At 39.6% G+C, this 16,584-nt stretch overlaps 3 protein-coding genes and 1 non-coding gene across 4 annotated transcripts in view; 2 read left to right on the top strand and 2 right to left on the bottom strand.

Moving 5' to 3' along the window:
* Positions 1-8,346, top strand: part of LOC104709418 (uncharacterized) — a 40,162-nt gene extending 31,816 nt beyond the window's left edge. The window contains exon 3 of the mRNA XM_087461067.1: positions 7,841-8,346. Within this exon, the coding sequence (XP_087317193.1) occupies positions 7,841-8,346 (506 nt within the window). The remainder of the gene's footprint in view (positions 1-7,840) is intronic.
* Positions 1,898-6,626, bottom strand: LOC104709056 (laccase-3-like). Its single transcript, XM_087462136.1, has 4 exons — positions 6,468-6,626; positions 6,211-6,362; positions 5,870-6,114; positions 1,898-5,778 (listed from the first exon to the last, which is right to left on the bottom strand). The coding sequence occupies exons 1-4, from the start codon at positions 6,564-6,566 to the stop codon at positions 4,682-4,684; spliced, it is 1,593 nt and encodes a 530-aa protein (XP_087318262.1). The 5' UTR covers positions 6,567-6,626; the 3' UTR covers positions 1,898-4,681.
* A 354-nt stretch (positions 8,347-8,700) lies between the features above and the next one.
* LOC104706933 (uncharacterized) lies at positions 8,701-9,352 on the bottom strand. The gene has a single exon (XM_010423175.2). It carries the CDS (start codon positions 9,349-9,351, stop codon positions 8,860-8,862), a length of 492 nt encoding a protein of 163 aa, XP_010421477.1. The 5' UTR covers position 9,352; the 3' UTR covers positions 8,701-8,859.
* A 5,338-nt stretch (positions 9,353-14,690) lies between these two features.
* On the top strand, positions 14,691-14,797 carry LOC147939876 (small nucleolar RNA R71). Its single transcript, XR_015564897.1, has one exon. It is a non-coding gene; the product is annotated as a small nucleolar RNA R71 (small nucleolar RNA).
* The last annotated feature ends 1,787 nt before the right edge of the window (positions 14,798-16,584 follow it).

Genomic DNA, 16,584 nt, shown 5'->3' with positions numbered 1-16,584 from the left:
TGTGCGGTGGCGTCATGAGATGTGTTACTCCATTGCTGCTGAGATAATTTGCAAGTGCAATGTATTCACCACCGTTATAACTGTAGAAAGAGACCAGTCGTTGTTGTAGTTTGTTCTCGACCAACGCTTTCCAACGAAGAAATGTGTCTTTCACGTCTGATTTTTTTCGAAGAAGATATAGCCAAATATAATGAGTGAAGTGATCGACAAAGATGACATAATACTTATAACCATCGATTGAATGAACGGGAGATGTCCACACATCGGAGAAGACAAGTTCGAATGGTTTGGAGGAGGAGAGAGACGAGATGGAGAATGGTGTTGTGACTTTTATTTAGTGAACAAGCTGGACAATGAATGAAACCTTCTTTATTAGAAACTGAAAAAGTGGAATTGCGAACAACTGTTTTTAATACTGAAAGAGACGGATGTCCTAATCTAGAATGCCAAAGCGATAAAGGAGCAGAGACTTTTAGAGAAAAAGCAAAAGGAGCTGGAACACGACACGGCCACTCATAACCACCACCTCTAGACGGGCTTGTTAGAACCGGCGCCCCCGAGTTGAGATCCTTCACCTGAAATATATCGGGAAAGAATTCCACAGAAACACCATTGTCAGTACATAGTCTCTTGACTGATATGAGATTCTTGGTAATATTAGGAACACGTAAAACGTTGCGTAAAGTGAGTGAACATGTAGAAGAGGGTAAGTGAGAAGAACCCGTATGTGTGATGGCGAGACCTTTACCATCGCCAATCACCATTTCTTCACTTCCGTTATAGGGAGAGTGAAGGGAGAGATTTGCAAGATCAGAGGTGATATGGTGGGAAGCTCTAGTGTTTACAAGCCTAGATGGTGACTCGTTAGGTTCGGTGAGGGCATGGTACGTCTGAGGCTGCGAGAGAGAGAAACCGCGCGGCAGAGGATTTTGTCCAGAGGAGACAATCCGAAACTGAGGACATTTCTGAGCGGTATGACCTTGAACACCGCAGGCCTGACACTTGCCAAGGTAAGGTTTGCGTTGACCGGAGGAGTGGATTCGATGGTTGGTGTGACCAGAGTAACGTGGTTTAGAAGTCACCGAGCTGGGAGTGGAGTGATTCCAGTGTTGGGGACAACTCTGTGCAGCGTTAGCTGTGACCGGAAACGGAGACGATAACAAAGGCTGATTAAGGAGATGGGATTCACGATTGATGAGTTTCTCATGAAGTTCAGCAAAGGAGATGGGAACATCACGACCGTGAACAGCATCAATGACGGGTTTGCAGTCGTCAGGCAGACCAACAAGGACAATGTCGGTGAGATCTTCAGGGTGGTAGGGATTGCCAAGGAGAGCAACAGCATCAGATTTGGTTTTGATAAATTCCATATATTCATCAATGGTTTTGGTGCCTTTGACTAAAAATTTCAGTTGATCTTTCAACTGTCGGATATGACCACGAGACGGTTTGGCATAGGTGGAGGCAAGAGTGGTCCAAGCTTCAAGGGAGGTGGTTGCAGCGGCGATGAGTGGCTGATGGGCAACTTCAATAGAGCCAATGATGGCGCTGTAGAGGAGATTGTCTTAACGGAGCCAGAGAGAATATGCTGGGTTGGGCGAAATTTTACCATCAACGGTGACAGTCTCAGCAAGACGTTCGTGAGAGGGGTTGATGAAAGCGAGCAAGGCATAACCTCGAAGAAGGGAGTGGATCTGGCGGTTCCACGTGAGGTAGTTGGTGGAGGAGAGCTTGGTGATGGTGATGTTGATGCTGACCAGAGTTGAAAAGGAAGAACCAGTGGTAACAGCATCGGTGATCGCAGCGGAGGAGGAGGAAAATGTAGTAGACATGACGGGAAAAAGAGAAAAAAAAAAATTGCTTGTGTTTTTAGGAAAGATAAGCTCTTGTAACCATGTAGAGAAAGATATTTCTTCTTATTGATTATAGACATGAGTACAGCTCTATTTATACAGAAGGTATGAAGCTAATCTAGAGAATATACACTAAATATTACAAACGTGATGGAGAAGTAATTAACATAATTACAAAGATATCGTATATTCTCTACACCCATGGTCACATTTTGCCTCTACCTGCACCACAAACACAATGAGATACGTGAATATTACCAGAAATACCCAGTGAGGCAATCCTCCCATCTAAGAGCTCTACACACAAGCAAATCAAGAGTACAACTACAGATTGAATATAACAAACCAACTATTAAACAGAACAACCAATAACACTTTCACCACACCTACACATCATCACACAAAATAAGTTATACAACCCAATCTCTTAGATAAGCTCATGGTCACGCACTCACCTTAACAAGTGATTCACAAAAATAACAACAACCAAACTCACTCCTACAACCGATCACAACAATAAACAAACATTGAAAACAAACTACCAGAAAAATCAGAAAAGAATAACCTCACAAGTGAAACCTCGAAATCAAAACGAACCGTTAACTTTCTAATCCCTCTAGTGCAAAGCAAGGGCTATACGTCCCAAATCTTCCCACAAAATTTCACCACGATCAGATCTCAGATGAAACCACAATCGATCCTGAAACACCCGCTGGTCTCAATCCGCGACTAAAACGAAACGCCCCACGAAACAGCCAATATCTCCTAGAATATTAACTCAAATTCACTTCTGTAAAAAAGAGAGTGTACGAAAATCTCTTAGCTATAACCCTACTGAATATCAATACCTTTAAAAACGATTTGACCAATAGGATCCTCTTTCTCCCAAACTCTAACAGTTTTGTTTCTCTCTTTGCTCTAAGGAAAAAGCTTGATCTCCTTCTCTTCCTCCCTTAACCAAGGGTTCCCACACTTTCTCTCCCTCTCTCTCAATGTCAATGTCGACAAAAGCACAAAAGAAGAGAGGAGGCATGACATGAGAAAAATTAGGGATTTTTAATTTAATTAGATTAAATCAAGATTTAATTAAACCAAAATCAATTAAAATTCACTCCATTGGTTTACTCAACACATCTCAAACTCTAATCTCGGAACACGGATGTTACACCTCTAACCAAGTTCACCCTCGAAGTCAGCAGCTCAAAGCAAAATAAAACCATTCAATACTACACCAAAAGCCAATAGCCCTACTAGCTAGCTTCTCTAGAGCACAAACAAGACACAAGGAAAAGGCGAGCAAAGCAAAGCAATCTTCAAATATTGACAAAAAAAAATAGGAAGCCACAACATAAACATGCCTTGAACCAAACCAAATAAATTGGTATACCTACGGAGTTCTCAAAAGGAGAGAAAAGAAAGCTATCACCGATCCTCTACTTATCAAACACCACGGCAGCTACACAAAGGAGCAAAAGACCAACTAATTGAAGAGGAAGCTTAACCAGCAAGGAGAAAGCAAGCTCCTAATAATCCTACTACTGTCCTCAAGCAGAAGATGCCAAAAGAGACATCATTCTCCTAAGTCAAGACTCACGAAAAAGATGAGGTAAAACACAACCAAATAGTAGCCATGCTCTGAAAACCTATGGGAAGGAAGACCAGAAATGAGAGGCTGAGGCATCAGAGGCTCAAAAGAGTCGATGAACAACACCAACCAAGGCATCAAATCATCCAAAGAAAGTCTCCTGAATCAAACTCCAACACACGAAATTGACACGAATGGAGTGGACAGAAGCTTCAAGCGTGTGGCAGTAAGCTGTCCTCAAAGCAAACAAACCGACACATAGAAACCCTTACCCCCGGCAGACACGAGCCGAAACGCGGCGGTTAGACCAAGATAGATCTTGGAAAAAATGATTCCGAGCAAAGAGTATACGCTACACCACGACATAGCCAAGAGTAGCACACTCGACCACTGGAAACACCATGAAGAAGGCGACCTGAAAACAGATCTACAAACACAGTTTGCTCTGCCGATTGAGATACGAGATGCAAGGACCGGAAATCGGAGCCTAGACCTTGATCCACCGCCGTCTACAAGCAGTGGAGGCAAAGACATGAGATTTTAGCAACCGAAAACGGCCGTCGTGCACGGCGGACCTTCGACACTCGCCACGAGAAACAGAGCCAAATCAATTCACTGGCGTCTTCAAGTGCAAGGGTGGATTCGGACCAAGTATCCTAGAGCCCTCTCACAGTGCCGGTCGTAACCGGGCACCAGAGAGGCAAGATGCGGCGGATTAGGGTTGTCTTAGGAAATTGCTTCGAGAGAGAAAACTTGGATGCGCGTGGGGGTTACGCGCTTTGAGATCGTCAAACATAAGTAACAACGAGCTTTGAGGTTATTTGGACATAAGTAACAACAATGAGCTTTGCATCCATAGGGCCCATCTTTGTTGTTGGACTGGACTTGTGGCTATACAGCTTACACTGTGGAGATTCATCAATCCATTATCGGCATATGGAGATAGCTTCTAAATGTCGAGATCATCCAACTCCTGGACACTTGGATACTCAAGGACATTTAGAAGATATATTCAAGCTCGCAGTAGACTCATTCCTTTAAGTGTGTATTGGTAAAAATGCCAATATTTTGGCCGATCGATGTTTTAGCAAAAGACGCAATCATAAACCATGCTCCTGCATTACATATACCATTTTATATGTCAAAATTTGTTTCTTTTTTTGTTTCATTTTTTTAGTCCATAATAAGAGCATTTAACTTGTGATTAAAAAAGTGTCAAATGCTTTTGTGTCAATAAGATCATCTAACCTGGATTATCAGCGACGAACCGGATTGCTACCCAACCACCTGGAGGTGTACCAATGGTGTTCCTCTCTGGTGGGTCAAATAGGTTAAACCTAGCCGGATCTGTTCTCGGGTTAAAATTACCAAAACCTGACCCAACAACGTAGAATTGGTATCCGTGTAGATGCATGGGATGATTTTCAGGCGTGACTATGCTAGTGTCTTGTAAAACAATCTGAACATTAGCTCTGTACTTAAGCTTGTATGCTTTGGTTCCTTTTATTGGCTGCCATAGCGCGCGGCTAACGTTACCGGTGTAATCGAATTGCACCGGTGGAACAGGCGGGAAATCAGTAGTGAAGATTCCGGGCATGCCTTGGTAGTAAGCTTGCATGACGGAGTTCCTTCGTGGTAGCACAAAAGACATGTTGTTTATGCTGGCAGCGAATCGGGTCCCGTTAGGACCCTGGCAACGCGGACTGTTTGGGTTGGCGCAGTTGATTAGTCCCAACCCGACGGTGAAAAAGAGGTTCTCGTCGATTTGTTGTGGTACTGGAGCTCGTTTCCAGTACCGGAGACGGTTGGTGAAAGCAGTTGCAGTTGCGGTGTCGTTGAACCCGGGAAGAACAGGGAAAACCGGAGCCATCTGACCACGACCACGACCACGGCCACGTCTTGTTGGAGCGTTGACGTACTGTAAGATGGCAGTCGTGGTTGTGTTGTCGAAAGGAGCGTTTGCGCTGTTGTAGGCTCGAGCTGCCATGTAGTAACGGCCAGGTCGTTGGTTTGCAGTGATGAGGACGTTTGTGGTTTGACCAGGACCGAGCATGATGACATTTGTGGTGAATGGTTTTGTGTAGGCGGAATCAGCTTCAACGACTGTGAGCTGGTGGTTAGCGACTGAGAAGAAGAGCTCTTGGTTCATACCAGCGTTGATGACTCGAAGCTGAACCGTCTCGCCAGGGAAAATTGGAAAACGCATGGTCCCAGCCCGGGAACAGCGGTAAAGATCGCCTGGCTGACCATTAATTGTGTAAGCGTCAGAGACATTAGCTGCTGCTCCCGTGAACTGTGCTTGCCTCAAAACGTCCATTGGGTTTCTATCCCACCATTCCCCTATTTTTCATCACAAGTATTTAGCATTAGCCGTGACTATAAAAAGAACAAAAAATGCAATTTGAAGTGGTTAGACGTTATGAATTCTTACCAAGAAGAATTGGGATGTCACGTTTAGGCATAGAGAAGGGATAAGGAGAACCAAGACGAGGGTAAATAATGAGAGCACCATAGACGGTGGCTCTGAGCCAGCGGCTATGAGCGTGCCACCAAAGTGTACCCTCTTGGTCCTCGATTGTGAATTTGTAAGTATAGCTTTGTCCTGGACGGATCGGACACTGTGTAATGTACTCAGGACCATCAGCCCATGGATTCCGCATCTGTCTAAGTCCATGCCTGTTCCAAAAACAGAGTATTAAAACAGAGCAGAACGTGACAAAACATATGTGAGAATATGTTTGTTAAATATGATGTTCAAATCTATTAAATTACCAGTGGATACTAATGTTGTAACGGGCTCTGTTGATAACAGTGATCGCGACAGAGTCACCGTTCCTGACCTCGAGCGTTGGACCAGGGAACTGACCGTTGACAGTGATACTTTGGTGAGTTCTGCACAGCCTCGTCACTGGCCTCGGCGCAATCTAAAGTCATCGTCGATTACACACTTACATGAATCACATTCGTTTCACGTGAAAACATACCATAAAGCTTTGATGTAACATGACTACACGAGTAGCTTAGCTTACCACGAATTGACGGACGTGATGTTCAGCGGAAGCGAGGAATGCGAAGTAGGCTAGAAGGGCGATGCATGATACAAAGGAGAGTCGCCGAAGAGACTCCATTGTTTGCTTCACTGTGAGGAAGCTTTGTGTTGGAGATTTTGTGATGTGAGTTTAGAGAAAGAGGGAAAGAGTGGTATTTATACACACTAAGCGGGAAACAGACAGAGCTTTTCGTGAATTCGTTAGCAATTATGACGAATTATTATTATATTGTACTAAAGTGGAAACTAATATTAGGTTTATAGAGTCTACGGGAGCGAGAAAAATGAAAAAAAAAAAGTTCACAATGGGTTAAGTTGATTTGGTGCACCCACTTGACAAAGGATTCTACTTTTACTGTCGCTTGGATTTTCTGGATCTATGTTACATAAACTCTTGTGAACTTTTTAAATTATCTAGCGGATAAATTGGCCAACAAAAAAAAATAATAATAATATTGCTTTTGTCTGAAAGAGACTACATTATTTCAACATGTCAACGTAAACACAACCTACAAACGTTTTTAATTTAAATTATGTGAAAGATTTAAGATATCTAGCTATATCGTTCATATATAGTTTGGATAAAGAATGATAAAAATTTCGTGTAATAAAGTGAATAAAAATGACCTCAATTCTCAAACCATTTTTCCTAATACATATTTAACGGCGCCAAACGTAAACTTTTGGATACAAGTTTTTAAATCAACCTATATTTTTATTAGGTAATGTCATTTTCAATGTTTACTAAGGTTTTTGGATTATATATCTCCTAATAACTATTTCAATACTTAACGTTGGATGGTATAACGGAAAACTAGTACTGAGTACCAAACACAAGCTAAATGTACACATCATGGGGAAATACTGTTAGAAGTTACAACAATAATGTTGTTGTTTTTTAAAAATTGTTTGCTGTAACAAATCAATTGGTATCACTAATTACTACATTGTTGGAGATAACTTAGGTACCTTATTATTATATACACTGATTTTTGAAATTGGTTATCTCGTTAGTAGCTACAAAACTAATTTCCTTTGATAACTTTTTTCGTTTTCTTTTGTATAATATATAAAACCAAAAAGAATTTAAAGTGTCATCAAAAGAAACCAATACAAGAAAGAAAAAAAGGAAGAAGAAGAAGAAGAAGAGAAAAAACTTAGAGTTGCTAATAAAGCCCTAGTTTAGAGTTGGAGAAAGTTATTAGAACAAAAGAAGAACAAGAAGAAAATCTTTCTGTAACCAAAAAAAAAAAGGAGAAAAAAATATGAGAGGAGAAAATAGTGTTGCCATTAAAGCCCTAATTTGGTGCCTTGTATTGCAAAATATCATATTCCAGGGGAATTCGATTGTAGGAGACGTGGGTTTCACGTTACTGATGAAGAACGAAATGTATGGCTTGGAACGTTCATCGGTTCTCTACCGGTGCAAGTCGTCTGGCAAATCCCTCCGGTGGCACATATCGACTCCCCACGCGGAATTTGCATGGGATTTTGAAGTCCCACCATTTGGAACTGGCGTGGTGATCCACCGTTGCGAATTCCGGTCGAGCCAAGGGACAGCGGAAATTGAGATCAAGACGTTGTCGATGACATCGATGTTGTGCGGAGGTCATACGTGTTCATACGTCATTAGGCCGGATGGTGTATACTTTGTTGGCTTTGAGACCTATTACCCGCACAATATTTTGTTAAGATTTCTCGAGTTGGTGAGGCCGGTTGACAAGCTTGTCGAGCCATGGAAGGCGTGGTCCCCGACGCAGATAAAAGCTTTACGGGAACGCAACATCACCAGATCACTAGGCAACACCCCCAGGTCAGAAAATGAAAAAGATGTTGAGCACGAGAAAGACGACGATTAGGACAGATCATTTCTGTAATGCCGCTTACCAGAAATAGCATAGCTTTCTTTTAAAAAGAAAAACGAAAGAAGGAGAAGAAAACTTAAAGAAAATAGAAGTAGTTGAGCTTTCTTTATGTGCTATGTACAATTCTTTTCTTTTTTTTTTTTTTTATCTACTGATGGTATTGTCATTTTCATAATGTAGTGAACTATTTGTCTCGTCCCCTTTTGTGTTAAGGACATTTCTTCTATAAGCAAGTTCTTTCTTTCTTTCTTTTTGATAAGATAATAAACAATTCATAATCGATCAACCATACTGCACCTTTGATGTTTTGTTAAAAAACATTTATGATATCAAAATGACAAGAAAAAAGAATAAACGAACGAATTGATAAAAATCTACACTCACATTACAAAATAGGAATACCTCAAGAAGATATTAGAAACATCAAAACCAAGTTAAGACATCAGTAATGCACTCTTTAATGTTATAGACATTGAAACTGTCTTGTCCTGAGCCACTTCTTACCGTCTACAACAACCACCACCAAGGCTTCCTGGAGGGAGGTGGAGGAGGAGATTTCCTGTAGTAGAAGGCTCTGTAAGCTTGAGGAGAAGGAAGATTAACAACCGGGGGTGGATAGATTGGGGTAGGAGGTGGAGGAGAAAGAGCAATCGGGGGTGGATAGATTGGAGTAGGAGGTGGAGGAGAAAGAGCAACCGGGGGTGGATAGATTGGAGTAGGAGGTGGAGGAGAAAGAGCAACGGGGTGAGAATAAACTGGAGGAGGAGGAGAATGTACTGGGGGTGGAGGAGAAAGAGCAACCGGGTGAGAATAAAATGGACGAGGAGGAGGAGGAGGAGGAAGAGTAACCGGAGGTTGATAAGGCGGTGGAGGAGGAGAATATAGCGGTTTGTAGTTAGTGGGAGTTTGCAGGATTTTTCTGCTGTTGTTGGCTTTAGAAACTGTCAGTAAGATTGCCCAGAGAAAAACTAGAGTGAAGGAAAGTCCTAGAGACGCCATTTTTCAGGTTATTGTTGATATCTTTGATTACACTTAATGTTGTTTCTATCTATATATAGTCCATGTAACTATGTAAGTTCTCTTATAGGCTCCCCACTAACTTATTACTTAGGATTTATTCAAATGTAGTTTTCAAGTAAATATTAGTATTATAAGTACTAGTGAATATTAGTATTTGTTAGTCAACTGGTTAAGCTGGCTTTGCTTTGTGTTATCATTTTAAATTTATCTTCTTGTACTAATTGAGGCTTCCCTCTAACTAATATGCTTGATTAACCAGTAGTATTAACTATTAAGTTCTTATTAAGAAAATTGTTCTTCAATTGAATATTATCCAAGTATTTGATCTTTAATGTCCATACATGTTGTAATTACCTTTCTACAAAAGCACAAAAGATAGGAGCAACCTGACTAGCTCGAAAAGGCGGTCAAGAAGTGATAAACTCAAATTGTAATATCCTAATGGTACTAACAACCTTGCAGTTGTAATACTCTAGGGGTCGAATCCACAAAGACTCTAGATCACACAATAGACTTATTAATCTTTTAATTATGCTAAATCAAAATATTAAATTAAAAACAATGCAGAAACAGAATTAAAAAGTGTTGTAAATTCAGGGAATTAAAAAGCTAGGCGTAGGAAATTTCTCAGGAAATTACAGAATATTAAATCTATAATTTAATAAGGTTCAAGCAATTAAAAATCAGATATATAACTCTAAACTCTTATGTAAAATAAATCAGTTCTCACTGCAAATATTATCTAAATTTAAAACCAAAAAAAATCCAAATCTCTTTGTAAAATTCTAGGCTAATAATCAGCTTTGAAAACAGGTTTAAATTGTTCACAAAATTACTAAATCAAATCTCTTTTCAAGAAGTAATTTTGCTCATCAAAAGGTTTTATCTGGAAAATCAATTATATTCTCATATCAATTTATTTTCCTAAAGTATTAAATCTAGGTGATCAATCAAGAATTAATATGAAGAACAACCTATAATGAAGATCATAAAAGATAATTGAACCCTAAATAAATAGATCTAATAAATCATAAAATTCCTATGAAAAACCCTGAACCTAAAAAGCAAACTACTCAGACATATTGAATGAAGAACAAAACATCTTTTCTGAATAATAAGCAATAGATATCATGAAGTAAGAAATGAGTTCAGGAATTATTCTCTCGAAGGAGTTCAGGAATTATTCTCTCGAAGGAGTTTAGGAATTATTCTCTCGAAGGAGTTCATATCTCTCTCCCAAAAGCTCTCAATATTTCTTCTCTAAAAAAGGTTGCAGAAAATAACTTAGGTCTAAACAATGACCATAAAAATCCTATATATATATATATATTCCTAAAACATGTCTAAGGACTAATAATGCAAATATGCAAAAACTTTGGGGCAGTTCTGTAAATCTTCAAAACTTGTGGGAAAACTTCTGATTTGTCTTGTGGACACTGCATCGATCGACACATATGAAGCATCAATCGATGCTTACTCTTGAACTGGTCTCCCAACTACGTAGCTCAGCCTCAATGCTTGATTATGCTCCAAATCTTCCTATTTAGCTCCATTATGCTCTCATCTATGCTAAATCATATAAAGACTCCAAAAAATACCAAAAAGACTCTATAAATAAGACTTATATCATGGCTAAACACACTTAGCCTTTGTTTGCCCTTAAGCAAAACATGAACTTAGACCTGTTGAAAACGCAGGAACTCATTTTCTTTTTAAAGTAATGCCATGATCATCCAAACCATAATCCATATGCTTAGCAGATAAATCCAATCGAACCACCATGTACTTCTCCGTTGACTTTCATAGCATCCCAAATTCAAACCAAATTCCACTACTTCCTCCATTAAGCCTTCTTCGGTGGGTCTCATCAATTTGATCAATGTCAAGAACCTTCTAGACTCATTCCCGTACTATACCATAACAAGCAAGATATAACTTTTACCACATGTGGTACTCTTTCTCTCCCCCAGACTTATTCTATTTTATCTTCCTTTGAGCTTTGCTTTGTTGTTTTTTTACTATCCTCTTTTTTTTTTTTCTCAAAGTTGTAGGCGAATAATGGGGTCATCGGTAATTTACCTACCCATCGCTTCCAAGCTTTGTGTGATCATTTGACTCAAGAGTAAAATAATGAGGTCATAGGTAATTTACCTACCCCTCTAAACTGATCAAAATCATCTCATCTTTAATTCTCTTTTTTTTTTTTTAACAAAGCTCTCAGGATTTTTTTAACTTGAATAAGGAAGAGGAGTACCATTTTCTTTTGAAATCTTACTTGTCACGTATGAACAAGGAGTCAAGCTCTATGAACATCAATATCTTTGATGAAGAAAAAAGAAAAGTGCAGAAATTTACCTCAGGCTTTTATGGATTCTGTTGGAAATTTGGATGTCTTTAGTTTACTGGTCAGCCATTGGATTTTTCATTAGTCAGATTGTGGATTCAATCTGCAGCATTAATCAACCAAGGCAGTATACTAAAAAGAAAAATCATAGTTCCCAACAAAATTTTGACTCAATAAAACCATTTTTTTTTTCAAAAACAAAAACGTAGTTAATAACTGCCTCCCCCAGACTTAAACAATACTGTCCACAATGTTATCAAGTAAGAGATTGGCAAAGAAAAATAAACAAAAACAATAAGTATTGAAATTGTGAACAAAATCGTGTTACCAAAACGGATGTTCTGTGTCGACCGATGCTGATGGTGTGTCGGTCGATGCACTCTGCAGATGCAGAGAGTTGGAACATTACTCCTGAGTTAGCTGCGATTAATTTGTGTATTTCTTGTTCCTTGAATGTTAGCACTGCTAAGAATCACTCAAACACAAGATTAAACGCAACACAATAGATAGAAGTTTATAATTCAATACAAATTCAAATTGACTCAAAGCAAGAATAAAAATGACTCAGTTTAAGTGGAAAAGAAAAACCTATGAGTGGGTTGCCTCCCCCGAAGCGCTTGTTTTCAGTCATTAGCTTGACTGTGTCGGATCTTAGGCATCCGGTGGTTTGGAACATGGCAATGAATGCTTCCGAGAGAATGTCCTCTTCATCCAAGGGGGTGTGTAGGCAGTAGGTACATGAGATCTGCCAAGGATATGATGAACAGGACCAGGGCGGGATTTAGGTATGGGTGGCCTTCTTTTAAGTCCTGCAAAATCATCAACAGAAGAAACAAGCGCTCTACGATAATCTCGTGGCTTGGTTAACTGCAAAACAGTTTTTGTACCTTTGAAATTCTTATTGATGATAGGAGAAAGTTTAGGAGAAGGAGATGAATACCTTGGCCTTACCTGTGGGTTTTTGACTGTAGAATTGTGAGATTTCAGCTTTACAACTGGTCTAGGACTTGCAGCTAAGGAATCAACTCGAGAATCTTCGGTTGTGGACAAGTCCGAGCCAATTCTGGAAGGTGTGTCGATCGATGCAACAGCTGCATCGATCGATGCTGAGCCTGCAACTTGTGTTTCTTCAATGTTTCTGCAACTTTCTTCAGCAATCAGTGTTTCCATTACAAAACATCATCTATCAGCGACTTGTCATGGATCAGAACCTCATCATGGTCTCTAGTACTGATTATATGATCTCCACTCCAATCCTCAAGCTTAACAGCTTGCTTACTCACTTCCTCAACAGTCTCCAACTCTTTGAGATACCCAGCAGTAATGTCTCCATGAAGTTCTATGATCGGATTGTCATCAGAAACAACCTCCACATAAAATATCTGACCATCAATAGTGGGAACCCTTCACAGCTTGTCCATCTCAAAGTTCATAACCAAATCTTCTACATTCAAGGCTATGTGTCCTTTCTTAACATCAATAATGGCACCAGCTGTAGCCAAGAAAGAGCGTCCTAAGATGACAGGATCACTAGGCTCTTTGTCATATTTCATCACCACAAAGTCAGTGGGAATCATGCAATCTCCAATCTTGATTGGAATATCCTCTAAGACACCTTCAGAAATCCTTCTGGATCGATCAGCTAAGATAAGAGAGATCTTCGTTGGCTTGAAATCTGTCATCCCAAGTCTCACAGCAACAGAATGGAGCATCAAGTTAATACTAGAACCAAGATCACAAAGAGAATGAGGAAACCTTCCTGTGGAGATAGAGCAATCTAACACAAAACTTCCAGGATCTGGTAACTTCTCTGCAAATCTACTCTGAATCACTGCACTTACTTTCTCAGATATAACCTCTTTCTCTTTCCTCTCTTTCTTTCTCTGTGGAGGCTGATTCAACAGAATTGAGCTGACATCCTTGGTTAGCAAAGCTCCTTCCTCAGGACTCAAACCATTGGTGACCATCCTCTTCACATACCGCTTATTCCCAGGAGAAAACTTCACTGCATCAATCAAAGGCATCTCAATCATTACCTTTTCCATCATAGCCTTGCATCTAGCTTCCTCAAGCTCCTGCTTAGACCTCCTAGGCTTAGGAAAAGGAATCTTAGGCTTATAAGCTTGCTCTGAAGCAGATGGTTGAACTCGAAGAGAAATGAGAGTGGTGCGTGGAGGGTGTCGATCGACAATGGTGGTGCATCGATTGACGCTAAATGGTGGTTGCATCGATCGATGCACCTGTGCATCAGTCGATGTTGGTTCCACTACCGTATCATCGTCTTTGTTCTTCAGCAAAATGGCATTACAAGCATGCTTGGGGTTCGACTCTGTTATTCTAGAAAGAAGTTCCTCTTGTCTTTTAACAGACCCAGCAGTCTGATTCACTTGATTCTCCAGCTTCTTGACATGAGTGTTTAATGCATAAAACTTTCCAGTCAGCTCAGTGTATACAGAATCAATCTTTCCATTGAAGTCCACTGTTAACTTCTGTTGACCTTTCAAAATCTGTCCAATCATTGATTCCATCTTTCTCTCTGAATTGGGTGGAGGGAGGGGTTGGTAAGAAGAAGAACCATAGTTCCTAGTGAAGTTGCTGTTTGGATTTCCTGTGAAGGAATTCTTCTGACCAAATCTCTGACTTTGATACCCAGCTCCATACACGTAGTTGACATCTTCTTCTATAATCTCTGGCTTTGGCTCAAAAGTCTCAACATCTTCAGCAAAATGGACAGACTTCTTTCCCATAAGAAGATTGTGCAATGTATCCAACTTAACAAACTGATTTGAACCATTGCCTTCATGTGCTCTTTTCCGCATTCTTAGTGTTGTTGCTTGAGGCTAGTCTTTCTATCAACTGTTCAGCTTCATCTGGGTACCTTGTCTTGAAATTCTCATCGCTAGCAGCATCCAAAGCCATCTGATACCTCCAATCAATACCACTGAAGAAGATACTAATCAATTGCACCTCTGAGAACCCATGATGCGGACAGTCTCTCTGGTATGCTTTGAACCTCACCCAAGCAGCTTTGTAAGATTCAGCAGGTCCTTGTCTAAAGGTGGAGAGCTTAATCCTCAGCTCATCAAACATCGCATCATCATAGAAGTAGTTCAAAAATGCCACCTTGATGTCATTCCAGGTCTTCAGAGATCCTAGTTTGAGTTGCCTTAGCCAATGAGAGGCTTCCCCAGCAAGATAGTAGGGGAAGAGCTTGCAATAGAGATAGTCTTCTGTAACTCCACTAGCTTTTATGCTTGTGACTATATCCTCAAAGTGCTCAATATGGTCTAGAGGTTTCTCATGTGGAAGGTTCTGGAATGGTCTTTGGCCGACAAGAGCAAAGTAGGCATGCTTCAACTCAAAATCATTCCTGGGGAATGGAGGAGAGACAATTGCAGAGCGGTTCTCATAGAACAAGTCTGGTCTGTTAAAGTCCGCAAGAGTCTTGACAAGCTCTCCATTATTATCCCGTCTGCCCTGAAGGTTCTGTTGGTCGTTACCATCTAAATCCGCACCATTTGCACCAGCTCAACCACGACGAGTTCTTCCTGAATAACTCATCCTTCAGCATGAATTTTATGGCCTTGCTCGTTGCGCACATTGCCCTCTTGATCCCTCAAAACTCCAGCCTCATCATGTCTCAATATGAGTGTTTTAACCATCTTCACTGACTTGGCTGCTTTTGTGTTTTCACGCTCTAGTTGTCCTAACTCTTGGTTTGTAAGCTTCACAACTGGACCAGTAGGATTTTTCCGGGTGCTAGACTTAGGCATGTACCTGAAATATACAAGAGAAAAGAAATAAAAGCGTGTGAGTAAAATAAGAAAATAAAAATTTAGACAAAACTAAAGACTTTAATCTAATGGTGAATCAAAAGAGTCCCCGGCAACGGCGCCAAAATATGATAAGCTCAAATTGTAATACCCTAATGGTACTAACAGCCTTGCAGTTGTAATACTCTAGGGGTCGAATCCACAGAGACTCTAAATCACACAATAGACTTATTAATCTTTTAATTATGCTAAATCAAAATATTAAATTAAAACAATGCAGAAATAGAATTAAAAAGTGTTGTAAATTCATGGAATTAAAAAGCTAGGCCTAGGGAATTTCTCAGAAAATTACAGAATATTAAATCAATAATTTAATAGGGTTCAAGCACTTAAAAATCAGATCTAGAACTCTAAATCTTATGTAAAATAAATCAACTCTTACTGCAAATATTATCTAAATTTAAAACCAGAAAATCTAAATCTCTTTGTAAAATTCTAGGTTAAAAATCAGTTTTGAAAACAGGTTTAGATTGTTCACAAATTTACTAAATCAAATCTCTTTGCAAGAAGTAATTTTGTTCATCAAAAGGTTTTATCTGGAAAATCAATTATATTCTCATATCAATTTATTTTCCTAAAGTATTAATTCTAGGTGATCAATCAAGAATTAATATGAAAAACAACCTATGATGAAGATCACAGAAGATAATTGAACCCTAAATAAACAGATCTAATAAATCATAAAATCCCTGTGAAAAACTCTGAACCTAACAAGCAAATTACTCAGACATATTTAATGAAGAACAAAACATCTTTTCTGAATAATAAGCAATAGATATCAAGAAGTAAGAAAGAAGTTCAGGAATTCTTCTCTCGAAGGAGTTCAGATCTCTCTTCCAAAAGCTCTCAATATTTCTTCTCTCAAAAAGGTTGCAGAAAATAACTGAGGTCTAAACAATGACCATAAAAATCCTATATATATATTCCTAAAACATGTCCAAGGACTAATGATGCAAATATGGAAAATTTTGGGGCAGTTCTGTAAATCTTCAAAACTTGTGGGAAAACTTTCGATTTGTCTTGTGGACATTGTAT

The sequence above is a fragment of the Camelina sativa genome, chromosome 8 (genome assembly GCF_030686135.1).
Source record: "Camelina sativa cultivar CO46 ecotype springtype chromosome 8, ASM3068613v1".
NCBI lineage: Eukaryota > Viridiplantae > Streptophyta > Magnoliopsida > Brassicales > Brassicaceae > Camelina > Camelina sativa.
Note: the sequence above shows the minus strand (reverse complement) of the source record. Positions and strands in the feature narration are given on the sequence as shown.

Coding starts and splice junctions, on each gene's coding strand:
- LOC104709056 (XM_087462136.1), bottom strand. CDS start 6,566: ATGGAGTCTCTTCGGCGACTCTCCTTTGTATCATGCATCGCCCTTCTA. Junction 6,363..6,467: donor ATCACGTCCGTCAATTCGTG/GTAAGCTAAGCT, acceptor CGATGACTTTAG/ATTGCGCCGAGGCCAGTGAC. Junction 5,779..5,869: donor TGACATCCCAATTCTTCTTG/GTAAGAATTCAT, acceptor GATGAAAAATAG/GGGAATGGTGGGATAGAAAC.
- LOC104706933 (XM_010423175.2), bottom strand. CDS start 9,351: ATGGCGTCTCTAGGACTTTCCTTCACTCTAGTTTTTCTCTGGGCAATC.